The 24,954-nt window shown below is 36.6% G+C and overlaps 1 protein-coding gene across 1 annotated transcript in view; it reads left to right on the top strand.

The window, feature by feature from the left end:
* The first annotated feature begins 2,307 nt into the window (after positions 1–2,307).
* The window catches only part of LOC110294998 (solute carrier organic anion transporter family member 6C1), an 81,123-nt gene continuing 58,476 nt past the window's right edge, over positions 2,308–24,954 (top strand). Inside the window, exons 1-4 of the mRNA XM_021163439.2 lie at positions 2,308–2,744; positions 4,776–5,036; positions 10,643–10,831; positions 12,008–12,104. Of these exons, the coding sequence (XP_021019098.1) occupies positions 2,423–2,744; positions 4,776–5,036; positions 10,643–10,831; positions 12,008–12,104 (869 nt within the window). The 5' untranslated portion in view covers positions 2,308–2,422. The remainder of the gene's footprint in view (positions 2,745–4,775; positions 5,037–10,642; positions 10,832–12,007; positions 12,105–24,954) is intronic.

Raw genomic sequence — 24,954 nt, 5'->3', positions numbered from 1 at the left:
AAATTAAAGACTTTTTAGAGTTTAATGAAAATGAAGCCACAACATACCCAAACTTATGGGAAACAATCAAGGCAGTCATAAGAGGAAAACTCATAGCCCTTAGTGCCTTGAAAATGAAACTAGAGAGAGCACACATTAGCAGCTTGACAACACACCTAGAAGCTCTAGAACAAAAGGAAGCAAATTCACCCAAGAGGAGTAGATGGCAGGAAATAATCAAAATCAGGGATGAAATCAACCAAGTGGAAACAAAAAGAAATATTCAAAGAATCAATCAAATGAGGAGCTGGTTCTTTGAGAAAATCAACAAGATAGATAAACCCTTAGCCAGACTAACTAGAGGGCACAGGGACAGTATTCTAATTAACAAAATCAGAAAAGAAAAAGGAGACATAGCAACAGAACCTGAGGAAATACAAAACATCATCAGATATTACAACAAAATGCTGTACTCAACAAAACTGGAAAACCTGGATGAAATGGATAAATTTCTAGACAAATACCAGGTACTAAATTTAAATCAGGATCAGATTAATGACCTAAACAGTCCCATATTCCCAAAAGAAAAAGAAGCAGTCATTAATAGTCTCCCAACCAAAAAAGTCCAGGGTTTAGTGCGGAGTTCTATCAGACCTTTAAAGAAGATCTAATTCCAATTCTCAAAGTATTCCATAAAAGAGTAACAGAAAGTACTCTACCCAATTCATTCCTTTGATAGCTAAACCACACAAACACCCAACAAAGAAAGAGAACTTCAGACCAGTTTCCCTCATGAATATCAATGCAAAAATACTCAGTAAAATTCTCACTAACTGAATCTAAGAACACATCAAAACAATCATCCATCATGACCAAGTAGGCTTCATTCCAGGGATGCAGGGATGGTTTATATATGGAAATCCATCAATGTAATCCACTATATAAACAAACTCATATCAAAAACCACATGATATTCTCTTTAGATGCTGAGAAAGCATTTGACAAAATCCAACACCCATTCATGATAAAAGTCTTGGAAAGATCAGAAATTCAAGGCCCATACCTAAACATAATAAAAGCAATATACATCAAACTAGTAGCCAACATCAAACTAAATTGAGAGAAGCTGAAGCAATCCCACTAAAATCAGCGACTAGACAAGGCTCCCAACTTTCTCCCTACCTATTCAACATTGTACTTGAAGTCCTAGCCAGAACAATTAGACAACAAAAGGAGTTCAAGAGGATACTAATTGGAAAGGAAGAAATCAAAATATCACTATTTGTAGATGATATGATAGTATATATAAGTGATCCTAAAAATTCCACCAGAGAACTCATAAACCTGATAAACAGCTCAGTGAAGTAGCTGGGTGCAAAATTAACTCAAACAAATCAGTGACCTTTCTCTACACAAAGAATAAACAGCTGAAAAGAAATTATGGAAACAACACCCTTCACAATAATCACACATAATATAAAATACCTTAGGGTAAAACTTTTCATTCAAGGCCATTGCTTGATTTATTTATTTATTTATTTATTTATTTATTTATTTATTTGTTTATTTATTTATTTATTTATTTATTTTGCTTGTCGTCTTTTATTCTGACTCTTTCTTGTTCTTCTAGTTCTTCCATCAGAGTGTATAGGCTTAAATTGTCTCATGTTTTCAGATATTTACTTGCTTCCTTCCTTACTCCTTAATTATTACTATAGAATCTAAATGAATTTTATCAAATGAGATTATCCAGCTGTACAGACACCACATTAAGAAAATAGTGGTGATACTGATGATTGGTTATCAGTTCTTTGCTTACGTGTTTATTTTTTCCTGTTTCTTTTACTAATATTATTTATTTGACATTTTGTTCAACGTTATGTGATCATATACTCCTTCTCTCTCTTCTTTCCCTTCTCCCTTCTTTTCTTCTCTGTGACACAGAGAAGATGGAATCTAGGCTTGTTTCCTGATATTTATTTATTTACTTTCTTACTTATTTATTATTTAAGTGAATTTGTATTTAGCGAGATTTTCCAGTTGTAGAGACACCACACTGAATGAAGCCTGAAGATACTGATGGTTGGTTTCTGGTGATTTGTGTACAATTTTTTCCCGTTCCTTTTTCAAATAGTTTTATTAGTTGTTTGAACTTTTTGATCAACATGATTTAATCATATTCATCTCCTCTCTCCTCTTCCCTGTCTCCCGTCTTCCCTTCCTCTTCTTTCCTTCTCTGTTACACAAAGAAGATGGAATCCAGACTTGGAACTTCTGCTGCATCATTCTGTAGGGACGTTGGCTTCCTGTACTTGAAATAACGTTTTCTGCAGAGGTTAGAGTGGCAGCTCTCTTACGGACAGTGTAAGACACCTGAGACCAGGGAATACACAGGTGCCTCAAAACATACCTGCAGTGTCCACGGAGCTGCTTCAGATAAACCATGGCCCATGTCCGCAATAAAAAGGCAGATGACAAAAAGGCTACGGTGGTAGCGAAGGAAGATAAAAACAAAAATGAAACTGAGGGAGTCATAAAATTACAAACGTATCTGAAAACAATACCAATTGCCAAGAAGAAGTTTGCAAGGCTCCCAAAAAGGAAGAAGTCTCCTACAAGTGCCGAACTGTTGTTAATAGATCCAAGATACAGTGCTTCCAAGGAGGGGCCACTTGGTTTGGGCCCTATAGTTTTGCCTTTTTTACAGCGTTTCAACAACATTGATGGCTTTATGACTTTATATGTTGCAGCAGTCTTAATTCATGGTAAGTTTGGAGAAACAGGGTTGTTCGGGTAAGAAGAGTCACTGAGGTAGTCATGAGGCTGACGCACTGTGGGAAGGAGACAGTGGAAGGAGACATATTTTCCTGAACACATCAAAAACCAATTAACCCAATCCTCTGCCCTTGTCTTCAGTCTTTGGCTCCCTGCGTGGCAGGGTGCATTGCATATTGTGGATTATAGCCTCCTAACAGATGGGAAGGTGGAGTTGAATTAGCGCATATTGTTTAATGATCAACTTAAGTTCGGGTTGATTCTTTTGGAGATTAAGATAAAATTGAAAACAGTATTGCCATCACGATTTCTGCTCACAAGTTTGAAACACTCTCAGCTAACCAGGTTTCTACCTGGAGTTTGTTTTCTCATTTTTGAATTGAGGGGTGATGAGACTTCAAGTGGTTCAGATTGCTGAAAGAAACACATGACTGCTGTTATCCTCATGTTGTTTTCTCCATTCTCTTCCTTCTCCTTCTCTTCTATTATTTTAGTTATATATTTTTACGAATAATTTTTGTACTAACTTGGAAAATACATTTGCTCTCTAGCTTCCTGCAGGCTCTCACACTTAGCTATTGTCAGTGAAAGGTTGGGGCAGTAGGTATGAAATGTATACGCAGAATCTTCTGTGGTCTTCTGATTTGGGTATTGATTTTGGCAGCAGGAGCAGCACTCAGTGATTGAGGTTCTTGTTGGCAAAGTAGAGAATAGATATTCTTTTCTCTTCTTTTCTTTTTTATGTTTTTTATTAATTAGGTATTTTCTTCATTTACATTTCCAATGCTACCTCATAAGTCCCCCAAGCCCTTCCCTCCCACTACTCCCCCTCCCCCACTTCCACATCTTGGCCCTGGCGTTCCGCTGTACTGAGGCATATAAAGTTTGCAAGACCAATGGGCCTCTCTTTCCACTGATGGCCGACTAGGCCATCTTCTGCTACATATGCAGCTAGAGACAAGAGCTCCAGGGTACTGGTTAGTTCACATTGTTGTTCCACCTAAAGGGTTGCAGACCCCTTTAGCTCCTTGGGTACTTTCTCTTGCTCCTCTATTGGGAGCCCTGTGATCCATCCAATAGTGGAGGCTGACTGTGAGCCTCCACTTATGTGTTTGCTAGGCCCCGGCATAGCCTTGCAAGAGACTGCTATATCAGGGTCCTTTCAGCAATCAGCATCAATCACGAATATTTCAGCAGCACTGAGGTCCTGTGTGCGCCCTGGGGCCTTAGACCAGCGGGGATCAGTTTGTTCTCAGAGCTTTGGGAGCTTTAGGAAGAGCAGTGTGGATTCCTGCATCCCTGCAATCCAAGGAGTGTTTGAGGTCATTGGGCAACAGCAGCTATGGTGGCTTCAGCAATGACATGTGACCCTGCCACTTTGCAGGCACACCATGAGTTTGAATTTGTAACCTTTTTCTGTTTTCAGTCCAAGAAATGTAAATCTTTTTGTAGCTATTCCTTTTATCATGTTATTTTCCCCTTAATATGATTTTTTTCTTCTTTACATGATGCATGGTGATTGTACACAGATAATTCTACCATGTACTTCATGTTCCTAAAAACAATTTACATGAAATGTATACATAATTTTTTTTTTAAGATTGAAAATGTAGAGAATGGTCAAGCTTCAGGCACAGCATCCTAGTTATGGAAAAAGGCTATATTTGGAAATCAAAACTGGGTTCACATGTCCTTACAGTTTCAATTTAGTGAAAATAGGCAAACATCCATCATATTATTTATTACTTCTTTAAAGTTGGTACATGGTACATTTAAAAGAATGATAAGAGGGTTCCAATGTAGTTGATCTCTATGACTACTAATACAGGTACTTAAAATAGCTTCTTATATTGAGGTAAAATATTTCATTCAAGTTATTTTATTTAGTTTACTGGTTTTAATGTTCATAACATCATAAAATAAACTTGAATCAGTATAACGTTTTCTGTGATTGTAATAGTGATCTGTTTTGTCTATTAATATTAATCGTATTGACTTTTGTCTTTCTTTTATCTTCCTAGGTGCTTTATTTGCTGTTGCTGATATGACTTTAAACATATATCAAGTTCAATTTTCTCTGTCGAGGACGGAGTGGTATTTGATGGATTTCAGTGATTATATTGCGTCTTTCATAGTAGCAATAATTATAGCACACTTTGGAAGTAAAGGGAACAGAACAAGATGGGTTGCAGCTTCCTGCATTTTAATGGGACTTGAATCAATGTTATTTGCTTTTCCTTTCTTTACATATGAAATTATAATACCAGGAAGACAAAGCATAGGTGAGATACTGTTTTCCAATATTTTATCATGCACTAAATCAATATTTATTTAACTCATTGGTTCAAGGAATGGAGAATAGATAGTGGGGTATATCTGTGTATCCTTTCTTCTGTAAGTATTTATATAACCACACTTAGCTCTCTGTTTCATCTCTCAGACAAGATGATTCAAAGAAGTAATATTGTGGGATAATGAATAAAATTATTTCTTTCATACAATTTTATGGATGTTACAAATCTCTAGAGAAGTCTGGAAAGTCATTTTATTTTCTACCAGATACTTTAGTCATTCTGTTTGTTTTATTCATAGCACAGACCCATAAAAGTTCAAATACATGAATAAGCCTACACATAATGAAGGTGTAAATAGAAAATTAATCCTTTTAAAAAGCTGTATCCTACTCATTGACTAACATTTGAATCTACAAAGACAGTAGCGTTGTGACATTGTTCAGTGTTGATTCCACAGTTTTTCATTATTCCTACTAAATAAGATCTACTTGAAATGTCCTTAGAGTATACTTCTAACACTATTGTTCCAGAGCCTTCCTTATTGTGGACAGGCTTTGTATCCATGATAAGGTGGATTTTAACAAGACATGATAAATAAGCAAAATGTATATGTATGTAAATGAATGTTTTTGAAGTTTACAATGTATGGCATATTTGTAACATTTATACAACATAAAGTTTAAAAGTAGTTAATATGAAGCATGAACATTTTAATATTAAAATAGTTACATAGTATATAATGTGCAGAAATGTAAGAAGTTTATATTATACATGTTTTAATGTCATATTTATAGATCTGATATTTGCTTCAATGAGAAGTTGACTAGTGAAAAGAATGAAAAGCATTTCCTTACTTTGTTCTCTTAACAGTATTCTTATCAGAAATAATAGAATCATCAGGAATTTGTCTTATAAATATTAAACATTCTAGGCAGTAATTAAGAACATGTACTGCCCTTGCAGAGGAACTGACTCATTTCAAGCATGTGTAATAGGTAACCAGAAACCACACATAAGTACACCTCTAGGGGATCTAATACACTCTACAGTTCTCTAATGGCACTGGCTTTTTCACACACACACACACACACACACACACACACACACACACACACACACACACACAGAGAGAGAGAGAGAGAGAGAGAGAGAGAGAGAGAGAGAGAGAGAGAGAATTACAATTTTTAAAAAACTGAATCTTGAAAAGGCTGTCATCAGCACTGAAGAGTCATAGCAGTAAATATTTTTCTTACTGTTGAATCCTGTTCATATCATCTATGCTTTATACATTTTGTTCTAAATGGGATTATGTGTATAAATCCTTTTGACTGTACATTCATTTCAGCTTATATAAACAAAAACTCCCCCCACATCTTGTTCTCCTAAACAGTCTCATATTGGTCCCTCTTTTCCAATCCTGTGTATTTCCTCACAGTCACCCTCAAATTAATTGCTGCTTTTTATTTATAATTGTTAAATTGTAATTGGAGAAAGAAGAGTGTGTTTATATGCCATAAAAAATTAAGTGATTTTTTTTATCAGTTTGAGTGTTTTGCATGTATGTATGGATGGATAGACAGCATATACATGCTGATTTCTGCCTAGGCTAGAGAGCTTGTCAGATTCCCTTGAACTGGAGGTACTGATGGGTTTGAGCTGGCATTTATGTGCTGGAAACAGAATGCAGGTTCTCTGGAAGAACACCAAGATTTCTGAATTGCTGAGGACCCCTTCAGCTCCAAGTTGTTTTCACTCTTTTTGTCACTTGTAGAAATCTTGTTTTCCTATAAGAGTGTATGAAAGACAAATTCATGTTTTTTCATTTGATACACATTGCTGTGGCTAACTTCAACATGACTTTTACCTAAAATGTTACAATAGTTATTTCTGTCAATCCAGTAACATAGCTCATGTTATTTAATGTAATTAAACTTTACTTATTGTGAAATTAGAGCTTTAATTAATACTTCTAATATTGGACACACCCAACTTCTTGATGGTTTCACTTTTGGGGTTTATGCTGCTGATATTTTACATTATTTGTAATCTTCAATATACTCAAGGAAGAATGATTTTTTATTGTTATGGCTCAAAAGTTGTAGTCAGTGCTAATCTGAGAAGTGTGATCCTTAGGAGTAGGTAGACTAGTAAGTTAACTGACTAGAATAAGGCAGGGGTAAATGGCCTCATGGGGTGGGGAGGTGGTTACATTTTTGACTCTCATTACCTGAAGAGACCTTCTTGAGTCTATTCACCACGGAGTTAAACTGGATTTTGAATGACAGATTTCATCAGCTCTAAAAGTATAGCCAGAGATCATGGAAAAGTGATAATTTGACTAAGGTTGTAATTTTCTGAGTTTGCATGTTGCAAGAGAGAAAATTTTAAAAAGTGTCAATGGTAATTACAGAAGAAAAAAAACATATACAGGGCCACTGAGATAGTTAACAGGAACGTTCCAACAGGAGTTTTAAAGGATTATTTGGACCACATACTAAAAGACATTAGATGGAAAGATGAGAAGAATAAGAATTAAGAAAGAGTGACTGTTACAGGCACAGCCATAAATGGGTCCTACAAAGATCACAGAACATAGCAGAAGAAGAGGCAGAAGAAGGAAAGAGCTTGATGGGGCAGAGGGTGTGAGAAGTTGTGTGAAACATTGAACTTAGGCATGAAGAGACCATTATAGTCTTGAATTCATAGCAGCAGGGAGTATGTGCACATCAGTTACCCAAGATAGCATCTGTGAACAACCTATCATGGGGAGAAAATTAGCTCACTATGCATTCCTGTAGATGTGCATGTAGCTAAGTGTTTCTCTAAGAGAGAGAGTGGAGAGAGAGAGAGAGAGAGAGAGAGAGAGAGAGAGAGAGAGAGAGAGAGAGAGAGAGAGAGAGAGAGAGAGAGAGAGAGAAGAAGAAGAAGAAGGAGGAGGAGGAGGAGGAGGAGGAGGAGGAGGAGGAGGAGGAAGAGGAGGAGGGAGAGAAACAGTACTGTCCCTGGCAAGGTATGTATGGCCCACATTCTTTCAAATGAACCTTGTCCTTTTATCCAGCAAACACTTCTAATGCAGCTTATTGAGTCATTAAAAAAAATAAGACTGTGAACATAGTAAAGGGTTCCAGATGCAAATTGGAAGCCAATCAGTGGGAGTCTGAGGCAAACAGAGAGAGTAAAGATATGTAATCAATTGGAATACATTATATACATATATGAAAATGTCATAAAAACCCATTGAACACAGTATGTATTATTTAAAAAAAAACAAAAAAGGAGTAATATGTTAAGATAAATCACAATTTTAGGGCATGTTCCCATTTCCACTGAGTTATATGTTGTTCCACAGACATACAGCAAATACCATTTAGTTGGTGTTATAGGTTGTACTTTTAGTTACTGCACAACAGTACTTTTAGTTTCTGCACAACATTTTATGAGCATTTAAATTTCAACCAAGGTGGTCACAATAGTTATGGTTTAGCATGACCTGCTTAGTTCTGCCAATCTATGAGCAAGTATAAATACACAAACCCCATAACCTTGTGAGTCAGAAAATTAAGAAATAGCCTGTGATCCAAAGGATTTTAAGATCAAATGGGAGCATGACCACACAGTAACTAATCTTTATCATTTAATATCTTGTCTTTATTATCCCATGTACATTTACTTGTTGCTATGAAAAATGTAAGACACAAAAAACATAAAGTAGGGAAGATGTGGGGTTTATTTTTTGTTTGTTTTTTGTTTTTGTTTTTGTTTTTTTTGAGTCAGGGTTTCTCTGTATAGTCCTGGCTGTCCTGGAACTCACTTTGTAGACCAGGCTGGCCTCAAACTCAGAAATCCATCTGCCTCTGCCTCCCAAGTGCTAGGATTAAAGGCATGCACCACCATTACCTGGTGAAAGATTTTTTTTTAATATTAGGTATTTATTTCATTTACATTTCCAATGTTATCCCAAAAGTCCCCCACACATCTCCCCCACCCACTCCCACTTCTTGGCCCTGGCATTCCCCTGTACTGAGGCATATAAAGTTTGCATGTCCAATGGGCCTCTCTTTTCCACTGATGTCCGACTAGGCCATCTTCTGATACATATGCAGCTAGAGACATGAGCTCCGGGGGGGGTACTAGTTGGTTTATATTGTTGTTCCACCTATAGGGTTGCAGATCCCCCCAGCTCCTTGGGTACTTTCTCTTGCTCCTCCATTGGGGGCCCTGTGATCGATCCAATAGCTGACTGTGAGCATCCATTTCTGTGTTCTCTAGGCCCCGGCATAGCGTCACAAGAGACGCTATATCAGGTTCCTTTCAGCAAAATCTTGCTGGTGTATGCAATGGTGTCAGCGTTTGGAGGATGATTATGGGATGGATCTCCGGGTATGGCAGTCTCTAGTTGGTCCATCCTTTCATCTCAGCTCCATACTTTGTCTCTGCAACTCCTTCCATGGGTGTTTTGTTCCCAATTCTAAGAAGGGGCAAAGTGTCCACACTTCAGTCTTTGTTCTTCTTGAGTTTCATGTGTTTTGCAAATTGTATCTTATATCTTAGGTATTCTAAATTTCTGGGCTAATATCCACTTATCAGTGAGTACATATTGTGTGAGTTCTTTTGTGATTGGGTTACCTCACTCAGGATGATGCCCTCCAGATCCATCCATTTGCCTAGGAATTTCATAAATTCATTCTTTTTAATTGCTGAGTAGTACTCCAATGTGTAAATGTACCACATTTTCTGTATCCATTCCTCTGTTGAGGGGCATCTGGGTTCTTTCCAGCTTCTGGCTATTATAAGCAAGGCTGCTATGAACATAGTGTTTTTAAATCCCATTTTCAAAGTGGTACTTCCATGGTTGCTAGTTTGCATTGACTCTGAGTCCATGGCCAGGGGTAAAACTGGGAGTGTGCAAAAAGTCTGTTTACCTCCTGGTGGAAACAAAGCAAAATGAAGACAAGATGGAGCTGGGATAAGATATAACTTTCAGAAACCTGGAGCTAGCTCTCTCTCTCTCTCTCTCTCTCTCTCTCTCTCTCTCTCTCTCTCTCTCTCTCTCTCTCTCATACACACACACACTTCTAGGAATTTTCCAAATAATATCAACAGGGAATTAAGTACTGAACACATGAGACTTTAGAGAGGCATTTTATATACAAACCGCAATAGTATATTATAGAAACCCAAAGGTCAATTGTTTTGTCAAAGTAGTAGTGTACATGTAATTTAAAGATTGCTAAAGAAAGTACCAGGATATAAGACTCTGGAGACAAATGTCAGAACAACAGGATACAAAGTATTGGAAAATGGGTGGAATATGTATTATGTATGTGTAAATGTGCATGTATATAAGAATATCTGTGTACATGTAATCCTGTGAAACTAAATAACCACACCATTTCATAATATGTGCATTTCTTTTTGTATGTCTGACCATTTTCTTTTACTGTGCTATTTCTCTTTAGAGCAATATGAGGAATTGATTGTATGACTATACTCAATCTCACAATGAGAAAAACATGTGCTAGTAGCAATAGAAAATTAATTGTACATTTAATTTTGAACTCAATTCAGTAAAATATATTTTTATCTTTCAAAAGAGTTGTGCATAGAAGAAAATGAAAAGAGAAATATAATTTGTGGCAACTCAGTTCCGAACAGATCAAAATGTATCTATTTCCACATCGCCGGGCAGTGTATCCATGGCATAGCAGGGATACCAATTTATATCCTTGGCATGACCTTCATTTTTGACCACATTCCCACAAGTTCATGCGGCTTCTATTTAGGCAAGTTATTTGTTTTAAATTATGTAAGGCCCATTTTTAATAATTATCAGATTTCTGTGTGTTTTAACTGATAAATAAGTACTGTTGGCCCTGTGATAACACTGTGGAATAAGTAGTGTGGACTCATTTGCATAACTTCAAAATCACATTGATATTTCTAATTATGAAATTTGAAACAGTAAAGCATTTAAATGTCACTGAAAAGTTTTACAGGAATAGAAAGTATATGTATGTTTTAAGTTTCAAAATTTTCTGTCTGTCTCCGTTTCTCTTTCCCCAAGAGAGTGTGGAGTTTTATGGAGAATCAAGGAAAGAGTAGAGAGTGTGGTAAAGTGGGGGGAGAAGGAGATAGCTGCACATGGTATCATCTCTTCCATTTACAATGTCTTATGTAAACTGTGTCATACATTAAATAAGCATTTATTCACTCACAAATAATCTATCTGGTAACCAGTCATAAATTATAGTCCTGGTGGGTCAGAATTAAGAAGTATTTTCACAGAGATATCAGATCTCATTTTAAAAAATATAGACTTATTTTATACTTACTCTGAAAATGTCTATAATGACATACTAAAGTAATATAGTTTATTCATGCTCATTTTGAATAAATATATTTATGATACATTAAATTAATAAATTAAATTATATATAATTATGTTCATAATTTTAATTAAATTATATGAGTATCCAATACTTCATTAGACAAGAAGATATGCCACCCAGTTGTTAGACAGCAGTCTAGATGGATCTCTGACGTCTTAGGTATGATTAACATTCACAATCATTAGACACTGAGTAAAGCTGTTAACTTTTGAGATAAAACAGGCCTCAGCTCAAGCAATGTAGAGTCCTAGCAGGGCAGACTGACTGTTCCCCACCCAGCAGCAATTGTGGCTCAGGACTAGCTTCAACACTAAGACTATCATTAACTCCTGTATGAACTCCCCACCAGCTTCCTGTCTTCTGTATTTGAAATTTGTTAGACTAAATTCCGGAAGTATTTACAATTACCTCTCTTCTACTCTTTTACACTGACTCTTGTTCCTCTCTTTTCCTATCCATCTTTCCTCTGTCAAGTACTAGAGAACAGCATGAAAAACTTTCAGATATCACTTGCATTTTATATTATCAAATCTGATTTTGAATTTAATTGGTGCTCTGTTCATTTTCAAGCTATTGGACATTCTGCATATCTGATGGGATACCTTCTGGGTATCGTAGGAGGACTGCAGAATTTTCAGCCTCCACCCAAAGAAAAAATAATCGAAATGTAAGTCATACTATTTGCTTTTGTATTTAATTCACATTGTTTAAAATACTTGTTAAATAGTTACAGTGGTGCATAAATAATACACAGAAAATATGGAAAATGTAGCTGATATATACATATATGAAAACATAGGTACATTTATACTGTGCATTTGAATTTTTACTGTTTGAAGTACAATAAATATTATTAATTAAAAGTGTTAACTTTATATTTTGTTAAAAATACAAAATGCTCATTCAAAACACTACAATAACAGTAATTATGTGTATGATATATAGAAGATTTTATCTTGGTTATTATTTAATTAAATTTTTTCTCATGCAATATATTCTGTTCATATTCTTCCCTTGTACCAAACTCCTTCTAACTACCTTCCTACCCACATGATGTTATATACCTAGGGACAATATGTTTTCTACAGCAGAATGTCACTGCATGTAACAACAACACTCTACAGTAGGTCCCATGGCCAGTTGCTACCCAAAGCAAAATAAACTCAATTTATATTTTTCTTATAAGAACAACATTTTATTGGGACTGGTTGGCTTACAGTTTCAGAGATTCAGTCCATCAGCATCAAGGTGGGAGCAGGGCAGCTTTTAGGCAGGCATGGTGCAGGAGGATCTGGGAGTTCTACATCTTCATCTGAAGGCTGCTAGCAGAATAATCCATATTTTTAAATAGATATTGTTTCATTTTATGTTTTATAATTTATTTCTTTGTATCATTGATCTTCTGCTTGTTTTTGTTTTTATTTTTATTTTTAAGTGGTTGTTGTTTCATTTTTGTTTTGTTTTATGAATGAATGAGAAAGAAAAGACATAATATCATGTCCTATATGGAAACACACTACAGTAGAAGCTTTGTAAAATAAGCACATAAATAAAATGAATTCAAATGAAGTCATCAAATATTTTGGGAGACAATAAACCAACTAGATATCAGTGCTAAACCTGCAAAGAGACAGATATGGATCCATTTGCATTCCTGTGCATGTAGCTATCCAGTTTTACCACCACCATTTTCAAAAAGATACTATCTTTTCTCCAGCGCATGGTTTTGGCTTCATAGCAGCAAATCGGATGTCCATACTTGTGGAAATAAGTCTGGGACTTCAATTTGATTCCATTGATCAATATGTCTGTTTTTAAGCCAATAACATGATGTTTTCATTATGATAGATTCTGGTAAAATTAGAAATCAAAAATAGTGATATCTTAAGCACTTTTTTCTCTTTTTAGGGCCGTTTTACTGCTTTATTTATGTGTGTGTGTGTGTGTGTGTGTGTGTACATGCATGTGTGCACTTGCGTGTGTGTGTGTGTGTTTGTGTGCGCGCGCTTGCATGTGTCTTCATATGAAAATGAATTTTTACTTGCAAAGAATGGTGTTGCAATTTTGATGTTTTTTGTTGTTGTTGAATCAGATGTTTGCTTTTGTTAGAATGGGAATTTTCACTCTATTAATCTTTGTTATCCATAAGGGAGTGGAATCTCATCTTCTGTTCTTCTTAATGTACTAAGTTTTTATTACACAAGATTCTCACTCAAGAGATTTTTTGAGGCTATTGTGAAATGTCTTGATTCACGGATTTCTCTCTTAGCCAGTTTGTTATTTGTATATTGGAAGGCTGCTGAATTTTTGATGATGATTTTGGCTTCTGCTAGTCTGCTAAAAGTGTTTATTAGCAGAAGTTTCTTCATGGTGTCTTTAGGCTCTTTTATTCATAAAGCATATAATCTGCAAATAAAGACAGTTTGAAGTCTTCCTTTTGTATTTCTATCACCTTGATCTCCTTCAGTTGTCTTCCTGCTCTAGGTTAGGTTTCAAGTACTAAAATGTGTAAGTAAGGAAAGAGCCCTTTGTTCCTCATTCTAATTTTAGTAGAAATGCTTTGACTTTCTTTCTATTTAGGTTGATGTTAGATGTGAGCTTGATGTAAATCACCTGTGTTGTGTTGAGATGGGTCACTTATATCATTAGAATCTCCAGGGCTTTTATCATAAAGTGATGTTGCATTTGTCAACGTCTGCTTTTGTATCTAATATAATGGTCATGTCTTTTTGTCATTCATATTGTTATAATTGAATTAAATATATAGAATGATATCTGCACCACTGGGGTTAAGCCTACTTTATCATGGAGGATGACCTTTTGGGTATGCTCTTGTACTCAGGTTGCAAGCAGTTTTTTGAGGATGTTTGCATCTGTATTTCTATTGTATTGCTGAAAAACCTACATTACATTAAAAGTAGAATCTTGGCAAAGCTGAATCTAGGATACTGTCTAGCTTTTAAATAGTAAAAGTGGCTAAAACTCAGAGAAATAAACATCTTGACTAGAATTTCTGAAAAGAAAATGACAAATACAATAATGTTAAAAGGAATAGAACAGGGCCAGCAAGATGTTTTATTGTATAGAGGTACTAGACACCAACACTGAAGGCATTTCTTTTTTTTTTTAATTTGGTTGTGTGTTTTATTTCATTATTGTTTTAACTTATTATATGTGCAAAATGTTTTATTTTTATTAGATATTTATTTCATTTACATTTCAAATGCTATCCAGAAAGTCACCTATACCTTCCCCACACCTTGCTCCCCAACCCACCCACTCCTGGTTCCTGGCTCGGGCATTCCCTTGTACTGGGGCATATAATCTTTGCAAGACCAAGGGCCTCCCCTCCCCTTGATGTCAGACTAGGCCATCCTCTGCTACATATGCAACTAGAAACACATTTCTGGGGGATACTGGTTAGTTCATATTGTTGATCCTCCTATAGATTTGCAGACCCCTTTAGCTCCTTGGGTACTTTCTCTAGCTCCTTCATTAGGGGCCCTGTGTTCCATGCAATAGATGACTGTGAGCATCCACTTCTGTATTTTCCAGGCACTGACATAGCCTCACAAGAGATAGCTATATCAGGGTTCTGTCAGCAAAATGTTGCTGGCATATTCAATAGTGTCTGGATCTGGTGGTGGTATATGGGATGAATTCTCCTGTAGGGCATTCTCTGGCTGGTCCTTTCTTCCTTCTCAACTCTGAACTTTGTCTCAGTAACTCCTTCCATGGGTCTTATGTTCCCCATTCTAAGAAGGAACAAAGTATCCACACTTTGGTCTTTCTTGTTTTGAGTTTCATGTGTTTTGTAAATTGTATCTTGGGTATTCTAAGTTTCTGGGTTAATATCTGCTTATCAGTGAGTGCATATCATGTGTGTTCTTTTGTGAATTGGTTACCTCACTCAGGATGATAGCCTCCAGATCCACCCATTTGTCTAAGAATTTCACAAATTCATTGTTTTTGATAGCTGCATAGTACTCTGTTGTTTAAATGTACCACATTTTCTGTATCCATTCTTCTGTTGAGGGACCTCTGGGTACTTTCCAGCCTCTGTCTATTAAAAATAAGGCTGCTATGAAAATATTGGAACATGTGTTCTTATTACAGGTTGGAACATCTTCTGGGTATATGGTACTGGATCTTCTGGTAGTACTATATCCAATTTTCTGAGGAGCCACCAGACTGATTTCCAGAAAGTTGTATCAGCTTGCAATCCAACCACCAACAGAGGAGTGTTGCTCTTTCTCTACTTCCTTGCCAGCATCTTTTGTCATCTGAATTTTAGACCTTAGCAATTCTGATTGGTATGAAGTGGAATCTCAGGGTTGTTTTGATTTGCATTTCCCTGATGATTAAGGATGTTGAACATTTTTTCAGGTGCTTCTCAGTCACTTTATATCCCTCAGTTGAGAATTCTTTGTTTAGCTCTATACCCCATTTTTAATAGGGTTATTTGATATTCTGGAGTTCATCTTCTTGAGTTTTTTATATATTTTGGGTATTAGTCCCCTATCTGATTTAGGATTGGTAAAGATCCTTTCCCAATCTGTTGGTGGTCTTTTTGTCTTATTGACAGTGTCTTTTGCCTTACCAAAGCTTTGCAATTTTATGAGGTCCCATTTGTCAATTATCAATCTTATAGCACAAGCCATTGTTTTTCTGTTCAGGAATTTTTCCCCTTGGCCCACATCTTCAAGGCTCATCCCAACTTTTTCCTCTATAAGTTTCAGTGTCTCTGGTTTTATGTGAAGTTCCTTGATCCACTTAGACTTGAGTTTTTACACAGAGAAGAATGGATCAGTTAGCATTCTTCTACACAGTAACTGCCAGCTGTACCAGCATCATCTGTTGAAAATGCTGTCTCTTTTCCACTGGATGGTTTTAGCTCCCTTGTCAAAGATACAGTGACCATAGTTGTGTGGGCTCAATTCTGGGTCTTCAGTTCTATTCCGTTGATCTACCTGTCTGTCATTGTACCAGTACCATGCAGTTTTTATCACAATTGTTCTGTAGTACAGCTTGAGATCAGGCATAGCGATTCCACCAGAGGTTCTTTTATTATTGAAAAGAGTTTTTGCTATCCTAGGTTTTTTGTTATTCCAGATGAATTTGCAAACTGCCCTTTCTAATTCGCTGAAGAATTGAGTTGGAATTATGATGGAATAATTATTGCATTGAATCTGTAGATTGCTTTTGGCAAGATAGCCATTTTTACTATATTTATCCTGCCAATCAATGAGCATGGGAGATCTTTCCATCTTCTGAGATCTTCTTTGATTTCTTTCTTCAGAGACTTGAAGTTCTTTTCATATAGATCTTTTACTTCATTAGTTACAGTCACACCAAGGTATTTTATATTATTTGAGACTATTGTGAATGGTATTGTTTCCCTAGTTTCTTTCTCAACCTGTTTATCCTTTGTGTAGAGAAAGGTCACTGATTTTTTTGAGTTAATTTTATATCCAGCTACTTCATTGAAGCTGGTTATCAGGTTTAGAAGTTTTCTGTGGAATTTTTAGGGTCTCTTATATATATACTATCATATCATCTGCAAATAGTGATATTTTGACTTCTTCCTTTCCAAATTTTATTCCCTTGATCTCCTTTTGCTGTCTAATTGCTCTGGCTAGGACTTTGAGTACTATATTGAATAGGTAGAAAAAAAGGGAGGAGCTTTTTATAGTCCCTGATTTTAGTGGGATTGTTTCAAGTTTCTCTCCATTATTTTGATGTTGGCTACTGGTTTGCTTTCATTATGTTTAGGTATGGGCCTTGAATTTCTGATCTTTCCAAGACTTTATCATGAATGGGTGTTGGATTTTGTCAAATGCTTTCTCAGCATCTAATGAGATGATCATGTGTTTTTTGTCTTTGAGTTTGTTTATAAAGTGGAGTACATTGATGGATTTCCATATGTAAACCATCCCTGCATCCCAGGAAAAAAGCCTACTTGATCATGATGGATGACCATTTTGATGTCTTCTTGGATTCAGTTAGTGAGAAATTTTATGAATGTTTTTGAATATTCATAAGTGAAATTGGTCTGAAGTGCTCTTTCTTTGTTGGGTCTATATGTGGTTTAGTTATCAGAGTAATTGGGGCTTCATAAAATTAATTGGGGAGAGTACATTCTGTTTCTATTTTGTGGAATACTTTGAGGAGAATTGGAATTAGGTCTTCTTCAAAGGTGTGAAAGAACTCTGTACTAAACTTGTCTGGTCCTGAACTTTTTTTTTTTTTTTGGTTGGGAGACTATTAGTGACTACTTCTATTTCTTTAGGGGCGTATGGGACTGTTTTGATCATTAATCTGATCTTGATTTAATTTTGGTACCTGGTATCTGTCAATAAATTTGTCCATTTAATCCACGTTTTCCAGATTTGTTGAGTTATAGCCATTTGTAGTAGGATCTGGTGATGCTTTGGATTTCCTCAGGTTCTGTTGTTATATCTCCCCTTTCAAATCTCATTTTGTAAATTAGGATACTGTTCCTGTGCCCTCTAGTTGGTCTGGCTATGGGTTTATCTATCTTGTTGATTTCCTTAAAGAACCAGCTTCTGGTTTGGTTGATTCTTTGAATAGTTCTTTCTGTTTCCACTTCCTTGATTTCATCTTGAGTTTGTTTATTTACTTCAGTCTTCTCCTCTTGGGTGTATTTGCTTCCTTTAGTTCTAGAGCTTCTAGGTGTGCTGTCAGGCTGCTAATATGCTCTCTCGCTCTAGTTTCTTTTTGGATGCACTGAGAACTATGAGTTTTTCTCTTAGAACTGTTTTCATTGTGTCCCATAAGTTTGAGTATGTTGTGGCTTCATTTTAATTAAACTCTAAAAAGTCTTTAATTTCTTTCTTTCTTTCTTCCTTGACCAAGGTATCATTGAGTAGATTGTTGTTCAACTTCCACGTGAATGTTGGCTTTCTATTATTTATTTTGATATTGAAGATCAGCCTTAGTCCGTGGTGATCTGTTAGGATGCATGGAATAATTTCAATATTTTTGTATCTGTTGAGGCCTGTTTTGTGACCAATTATATGGTCAGTTTTGGAGAAGGTACCATGAGGTGCTGAGAAGAAGGTATATCCTTTTGTTTTAGTATAAAATGTTCTATAGATATCTGTTAAACCCATTTGTTTCATAACATCTGTTAGGTTAAATGTGTCTCTGTTTAGTGTCTATTTCCAGAACCTGTCCATTAATGAGACTGGGGTGTTGAAGTCTCCCACTATTATTGTGTGAGTTGCAATATGTGCTTTGAGCTTTACTAAAGTTTCTTTAATGAACGTGGCTGTGCTTGTGTTTAGAGCATAGATATTAAGAAAATGTGGTACATTTACACAATGGAGTACTAATCAGCTATTAAAAAGAATGAATTTATGAAATTCCTAGCCAAATGGATGGACCTGGAGGGCATCATCCTGAGTGAGGTAACACAATCACAAAGGAACTCACAAAATATGTACTCACTGATAAGTGGTTATTAGCCCAAAACTTAGGATACCCAAGATATAAGATACAGTTTGCTAAACACATGAAACTCAAGAAGAATGAAGACTGAAGTGTGGACACTATGGCCTTCTTAGAATTGGGAACAGAACACCAATGGAAGGAGTTACAGAGACAAAGTTTGGAGCTGTGATGAAAGGATGGACCATCTAGAGACTGCCGTATCCAGGGATCCACCACATAATCAGCTTCTGAACGCTGACACCATTGCATACACTAACAAGATTTTGCTGAAAGAACCCAGATATAGCTGTCTCTTGTGAGACTAGTCCTGGGCCTGGCAAACACAGAAGTGGATGCTCACAGTCAGCTAGTAAATGGATCACAGGGCCCCCAATGGAGGAGCTAGAGAAAGTACCCAAGGAGCTGAAGGGATCCGCAACCCTATGAACCCAACAACATTATGAACTAACCAGTACCCCGGAGCTCTTGTCTCTAGCTGCATATGTATCAAAAGATGGCCTAGTCGGCCATCACTGGAAAGAGAGGCCCATTGGACAGGCAAACTTTATATGCCCCAGAACAGGGGAATGCCAGGGCCAAAAAAATGGGAATCAGTGGGTAGGGGATTGGGGGGGAGGGTATGGGGGACTTTTGGTATAGCATTGGAAATGTAATTGAGGAAATGATGTAATAAAAATATATTAAAAAAAAGAATTAAGAGTTAATTTTGGCAGATTTTAACTTTGATGAGGATGAAGTGCCCCTCCTTGTCTTTTTTGATAACTTTGGGTTGGAAGTCGATTTTATTTGATATTAGAATGGCTGTTCCAGCTTGGATCTTTGGATCATTTTGCTTGGAAATAGTTTTCCAGCCTGTCATTCTGAGGTAGTATGTCTTTTTCCCTGAGGTCGCCTTCCTGTAAGCAGCAAAATGTTGGTTCCTGTTTGTGTAGCGAGTCTGTTAGTCTATGTCTTTTTTGTTGGGGAATTGAGTCCATTAATATTAAGAGATATCAAGCAAAAGTAATTGTTACTTCCCGTTATTTTTGTTGTTAGAGTTGGGAATCTGTTCTTGTTGCTCTCTTTTTTTAGGTTTGTTGGAGGGTTACTTTCTTGCTTTTTCTAGGGCATAATTTTTGTCCTTGTGTTTGTGTTTTTCCTTTATTATCCTTTCAAGGGCTGGATTCGTGGAAAGATATTGTGTGAATTTGGTTTTTTCAGAGAATACTTTGGTTTCTCCCTCTATGGTAATTAAGAGTTTTGCTGGGTATAGTAGCCTTGGCTAGCATTTGTGTTCTCTTAGGGTCTGTATAACATCTGTCCTGGATCTTCTGACTTTCATAGTCTCTGGTGAGAAATCTGATGTAATTTTAATAGGTCTGCCCATATATGTTACTTGACCTTTTCCCCTTACTGCTTTTAATATTCTATCTTTGTTTACTGCATTTTTTGTTCTGATTACTATGTGTGGGGAGGAATTTCTTTTCTGGTCTCTATTTGGAGTTCTGTAGGCTTCTTCTATGTTCATTGGCCTCTCTCTCTTTAGGTTAGGAAAGTTTTCTTCTATAATTTTGTTGAGGATATTTACTAGCACTTTAAGTTGAAAGTCTTCATTTTCCTCTAATCCTGTTATCTATAGGTTTGGTATTCTCATTGTGTCCTGGATTTCCTGGATATTTTCAGTTTGTATCTTTTTACATTTTGCATTTTCTTTGATTGTTGTGTCCATGTTCACTATGGAATCTTCTGCACCTGTGATTCTCTCTTCCAACTCTTGTATTCTGTTGCTGATGCTCACATCTAGGTTCCTGATTTCTTTTCTAGGGTTGCTATCTCCAGAGTTGTCACCCTTTGTGTTTTCTTTTTGGTTTCCACTTCCATTTTTAGATCTTGGATGGTTTTGTTCAATTCTATCACCTGTTTGTTTGTGTTTTCCTGTAATTCTCTAAGGGATTTTTTGTTTCATTTTAAAGGCCTTCTACCTGTTTAGCAGTGTCCTCCTGTATTTCTTTGAGTTATTAATGCCTTTCTTAAAATCCTCTACCAGCATCATGAGATATGATTTTAAATCCAAATCTCATGGATTGGCAGGATCAACATTGTAAAAATGGCTATCTTGCCCAAAGCAATCTACAGATTCAATGCAATCCCCATCAAAATTCCAACTCAATTCTTCAACGAATTAGAAAGAGCAATCTGCAAATTCATCTGGAATAACAAAAAACCTAGGATAGCAAAAACTCTTCTCAAGGATAAAAGAACCTCTGGTAGAATCACCATGCCTGACCTAAAGCTGTACTACAGAGCAATTGTGATAAAAAACTGCATGGTACTGGTATAGTGACAGACAAGTAGACCAATGGAATAGTATTGAAGACCCAGAAATGAACCCACACACCTATGGTCACTTGATCTTCAACAAGGGAGCTAAAACCATCCTGTGGAAGAATGACAGCATTTTCAACAAATGGTGCTGGCACAACTAGTTGTTATCATGTAGAAGAATGCGAATCGATCCATTCCTATCTCCTTGTACTAAGGTCAAATCTAAGTGGATTAAGGAACTCCACATAAAACCAGAGACACTGAAACTTATAGAGGAGAAAGTGGGGGAAAGCCTCGAAGATATGGGCACAAGGGAAAAATTCCTGAATAGAACAGCAATGGCTTGGACTGTAAGATACAGAATTGACAAATGGGACCTCATGAAACTGCAAATCTTCTGCAAGGCAAAAGAAACAGTCATAAAGGCAAAAAGACCACCAACCTATTGGGAAAGGATCTTTACCTATCCTAAATTAGATAGGGGACTAATATCCAATATATATAAAGAACTCAAGAAGGTGAACTCCAGAAAATCAAATAACCCCATTAAAAAATTGGGCTCAGAGCTAAACAAAGAATTCTCACCTGAGGAATACCGAATAGCTGAGAAGCACGTGAAAAAATGTTCAACATCCTTAATCATTGGGGAAATGCAAATCAAAACAACCCTGAAATTCCATCTTACACCAGTCAGAATGGCCAAGATGAAAAATTCAGGTGACAGCCGATGCTGTCAAGGATGTGGAGAAAGAGGAACACTCCTCCATTGTTGGTGGGATTGCAAGCTTGTACAACCACTCTGGAAATCAGTCTGGCGGTTCCTCAGAAAATTGGACATAGTACTACCGGAGGATCCATCAATACCTCTCCTAGGCATATATCCAGAAGATGTCCCAACCGGTAAGAAGGACACATGCTCCACAATGTTCATAGCAACTTTATTTATAATAGCTAGAAGCTGGAAAGAACCTAGATGCCCCTCAACAGAGGAATGAATACAAAAATTATGGTACATTTACACAATGGAGTACTACTCAGCTATTAAAAAGAATGAATTTATGAAATTCCTAGGCAAATGGTTGGACCTGGAGGGCATCATCCTGAGTGAGGTAACACAATCACAAAAGAACTCAAATTATATGTACTCACTGATAAGTGGATATTAGCCCAGAAACTTAGTATACTGAGATATAAGATACAATTTGCAAAACAAATGAAACTGAAGAAGAATGAAGACCAAAGTGTGGACACTTTACCCCTTCTTAGAAATGGAAACAATCACCCATGGAAGGAGTTACAGAGAAAAAGTTTGGAGCTGAGACCAAAGGACACCATTGCATACACTAGCAAGCATTTGCTGAAAGGACCCTGATATAGCTGTCTCTTGTGAGACTAGTCCTGGGCCTAGCAAACACAGAAGTGGATGCTCACAGTTAGCTATTGGATGGATCACAGGGCCCCCAATGTAGGAGCTAGAGAAAGTATCCAAGGAGCTAAAGAGATCTGCAACCCTGTAGGTGTAACAACATTATGAACTAACCAGTACCCCGGAGCTCTGACTCTAGCTGCATATGTATCAAAAGATGGCCTAGTCGGCCATCACTGGAAAGAGAGGCCCATTGGACAGGCAAACTTTATATGCCCCAGAACAGGGGAACACCAGGGCCAAGAAAAAAAATGGGAATGTGTGGGTAGGGAAGTGGGGTGGAAGGTTATGGGGGACTTTGGAAGGGTATGAGGGACTTTTGGGATAGCATTGGAAATGTAATTGAGGAAAATACGTAATTACAAAAATATTTTTAAAAAATCTGAATCTTGCTGTTTGGGTGTGTTGGATTATCCAGGACTGGCTGTTGTGGTAGTGCAGGGTTCTGATGATGCTGATTGTTCTTGGTTTCTGTTAGTAAGATTTTTATATTTGCCTTTCGTCATCTGGTAATCTCTGGCATTCGTTGTTATAGCTGTCTTTGGCTGGAGCTTGTTCCTCCTGTGATTCTGTTAGCCTCTGTCAGCACTCCTTGGAGTTCAACTCTCTCCAGAGTCTCAGTGGTCAGAGTACTCTCTGCAGGCAAGCTCTCCTCTTTCAGGGAAGATGCACAGAGGTCTGGAGCTCAGCTCTGCCTCCTGGCTGAAGATGAAGGCCTGAAAGGGACCATGTCCAAGAAGCTATGTTGCTTCTGCAGCCCGCGCTCTCTGCTGTGTAGACTGGTCTCTGAGGGACCCAGTATACAAGATGGAGTTCTCACCTAGTCCAATGATCAGAGCCCTCCCTGCAGGCTGACTCTCCTCTGGTAGGGAAAATGCGCAGAGGTCTGGGTCTCAGGTCTGCCTCATGGCTGAAGATGAAGGCCCAAAAGTGATCCTGTCCAAGAAGCTCTGTTGCTTCTGCAGCCCACGTGCTCTCCTGTGCAGCCTGATCTCTGAGGGACCCAGGATACAAGGTCAAGACATTTCTTTAGAATGAGGTCTCACCTGATAGAAAGTACAAACACATGCAATTTATTAACTAAGTAAATTATATTAATTAATCATTTAAATTAATTAACTACTATTATTTATTAATAATATATCAATAATTAAATTATTTATGCTATATTATGTACTATGTAATATATTTTATATTATGTATTATATATCAATTATATGTTATAATATAACATATGGTTATATTATATTATATATATTTTATATTACATTTTATTTATTACATTTATATATAGGAACATATATAATATATATTTTATATATGGTACAGGCATTATATTCACATATACATACTCATGAATTCTAGCTCATCCAATGATGATTGCCTATAAGTGGAAGATTAGTAGTTATTCAGTCCATGAGTCTGGATGTCTTAGATGGTCTTCACTATATGTTGAGTCTTGAAGAAGTAGTCTCTAAGTCCAGTGAAATGATGGATTTGTTAGTGAGGGCAGAAACAAGCAGGCAAAGAGCAAATGTGGCCAAAGAGAAGTCTATGTTTTCACTATTAGAACACATGTTAAAAGTTTAAATATGTTCCTTTAAAGTACAAATGACGAAGTGAATTTGAAAAATGTTTGACATCCTCTCCCATTAAGAAAATGTAAACTGAACCTGCCTTTAAATACCCTTTAATCTTAATTAAAATAGCTATAATCATGGGTATAAATGCTCAGGAGGATGTGGAGAAAGCAAAACATTTATCCACTACTGGTGGCAATATATACTTGTACCATTATTGTGGAAGTTCCTCAGGAGAAAAAAATTGAAAATAAGGTGCTAAAGATATGTATGAGCAGTTAAAGATGCATACCACTCTTGGAAAAGACATGACTTTGCTCACAGATGCATGTACCTCTAGTTTCCATAGGCAATGGTTTATGCACACACACACACACACACATACACACACACAGAGTCAAATGGTTTTTAAAAAATAGTATGGACATATGATTTCATGTTTCCAGAGAAGATTTAACATAGATATGCAAACCAAAAATTCATCTTGATATGCAAACTACACAAGGTAAAATTAAAGCATTAGTAGCATAATAGATACAACAGAAGGAAGAGTTACTAAGCTTGTAGTAGGCAATTGGAAAATACACAGGTGAAGAAGAATAAAAATACTGAGGTGGAATATGAAGGTATTTGAGAATGAGTGGAAAAATCAGATAATGTGATTGTTGGAATTCAAGAGAGACTTTAATATGTCAAAGATATGAAAAGACTTTCCAAAGGAAAAAAATCACTAA

This window comes from Mus caroli, unplaced genomic scaffold, assembly GCF_978045245.1.
Source record: "Mus caroli unplaced genomic scaffold, Mus_caroli_1 scaffold_1, whole genome shotgun sequence".
Taxonomy (NCBI): Eukaryota; Metazoa; Chordata; class Mammalia; order Rodentia; family Muridae; genus Mus; species Mus caroli.
This window is presented reverse-complemented; position numbering and strand designations above follow the sequence as displayed.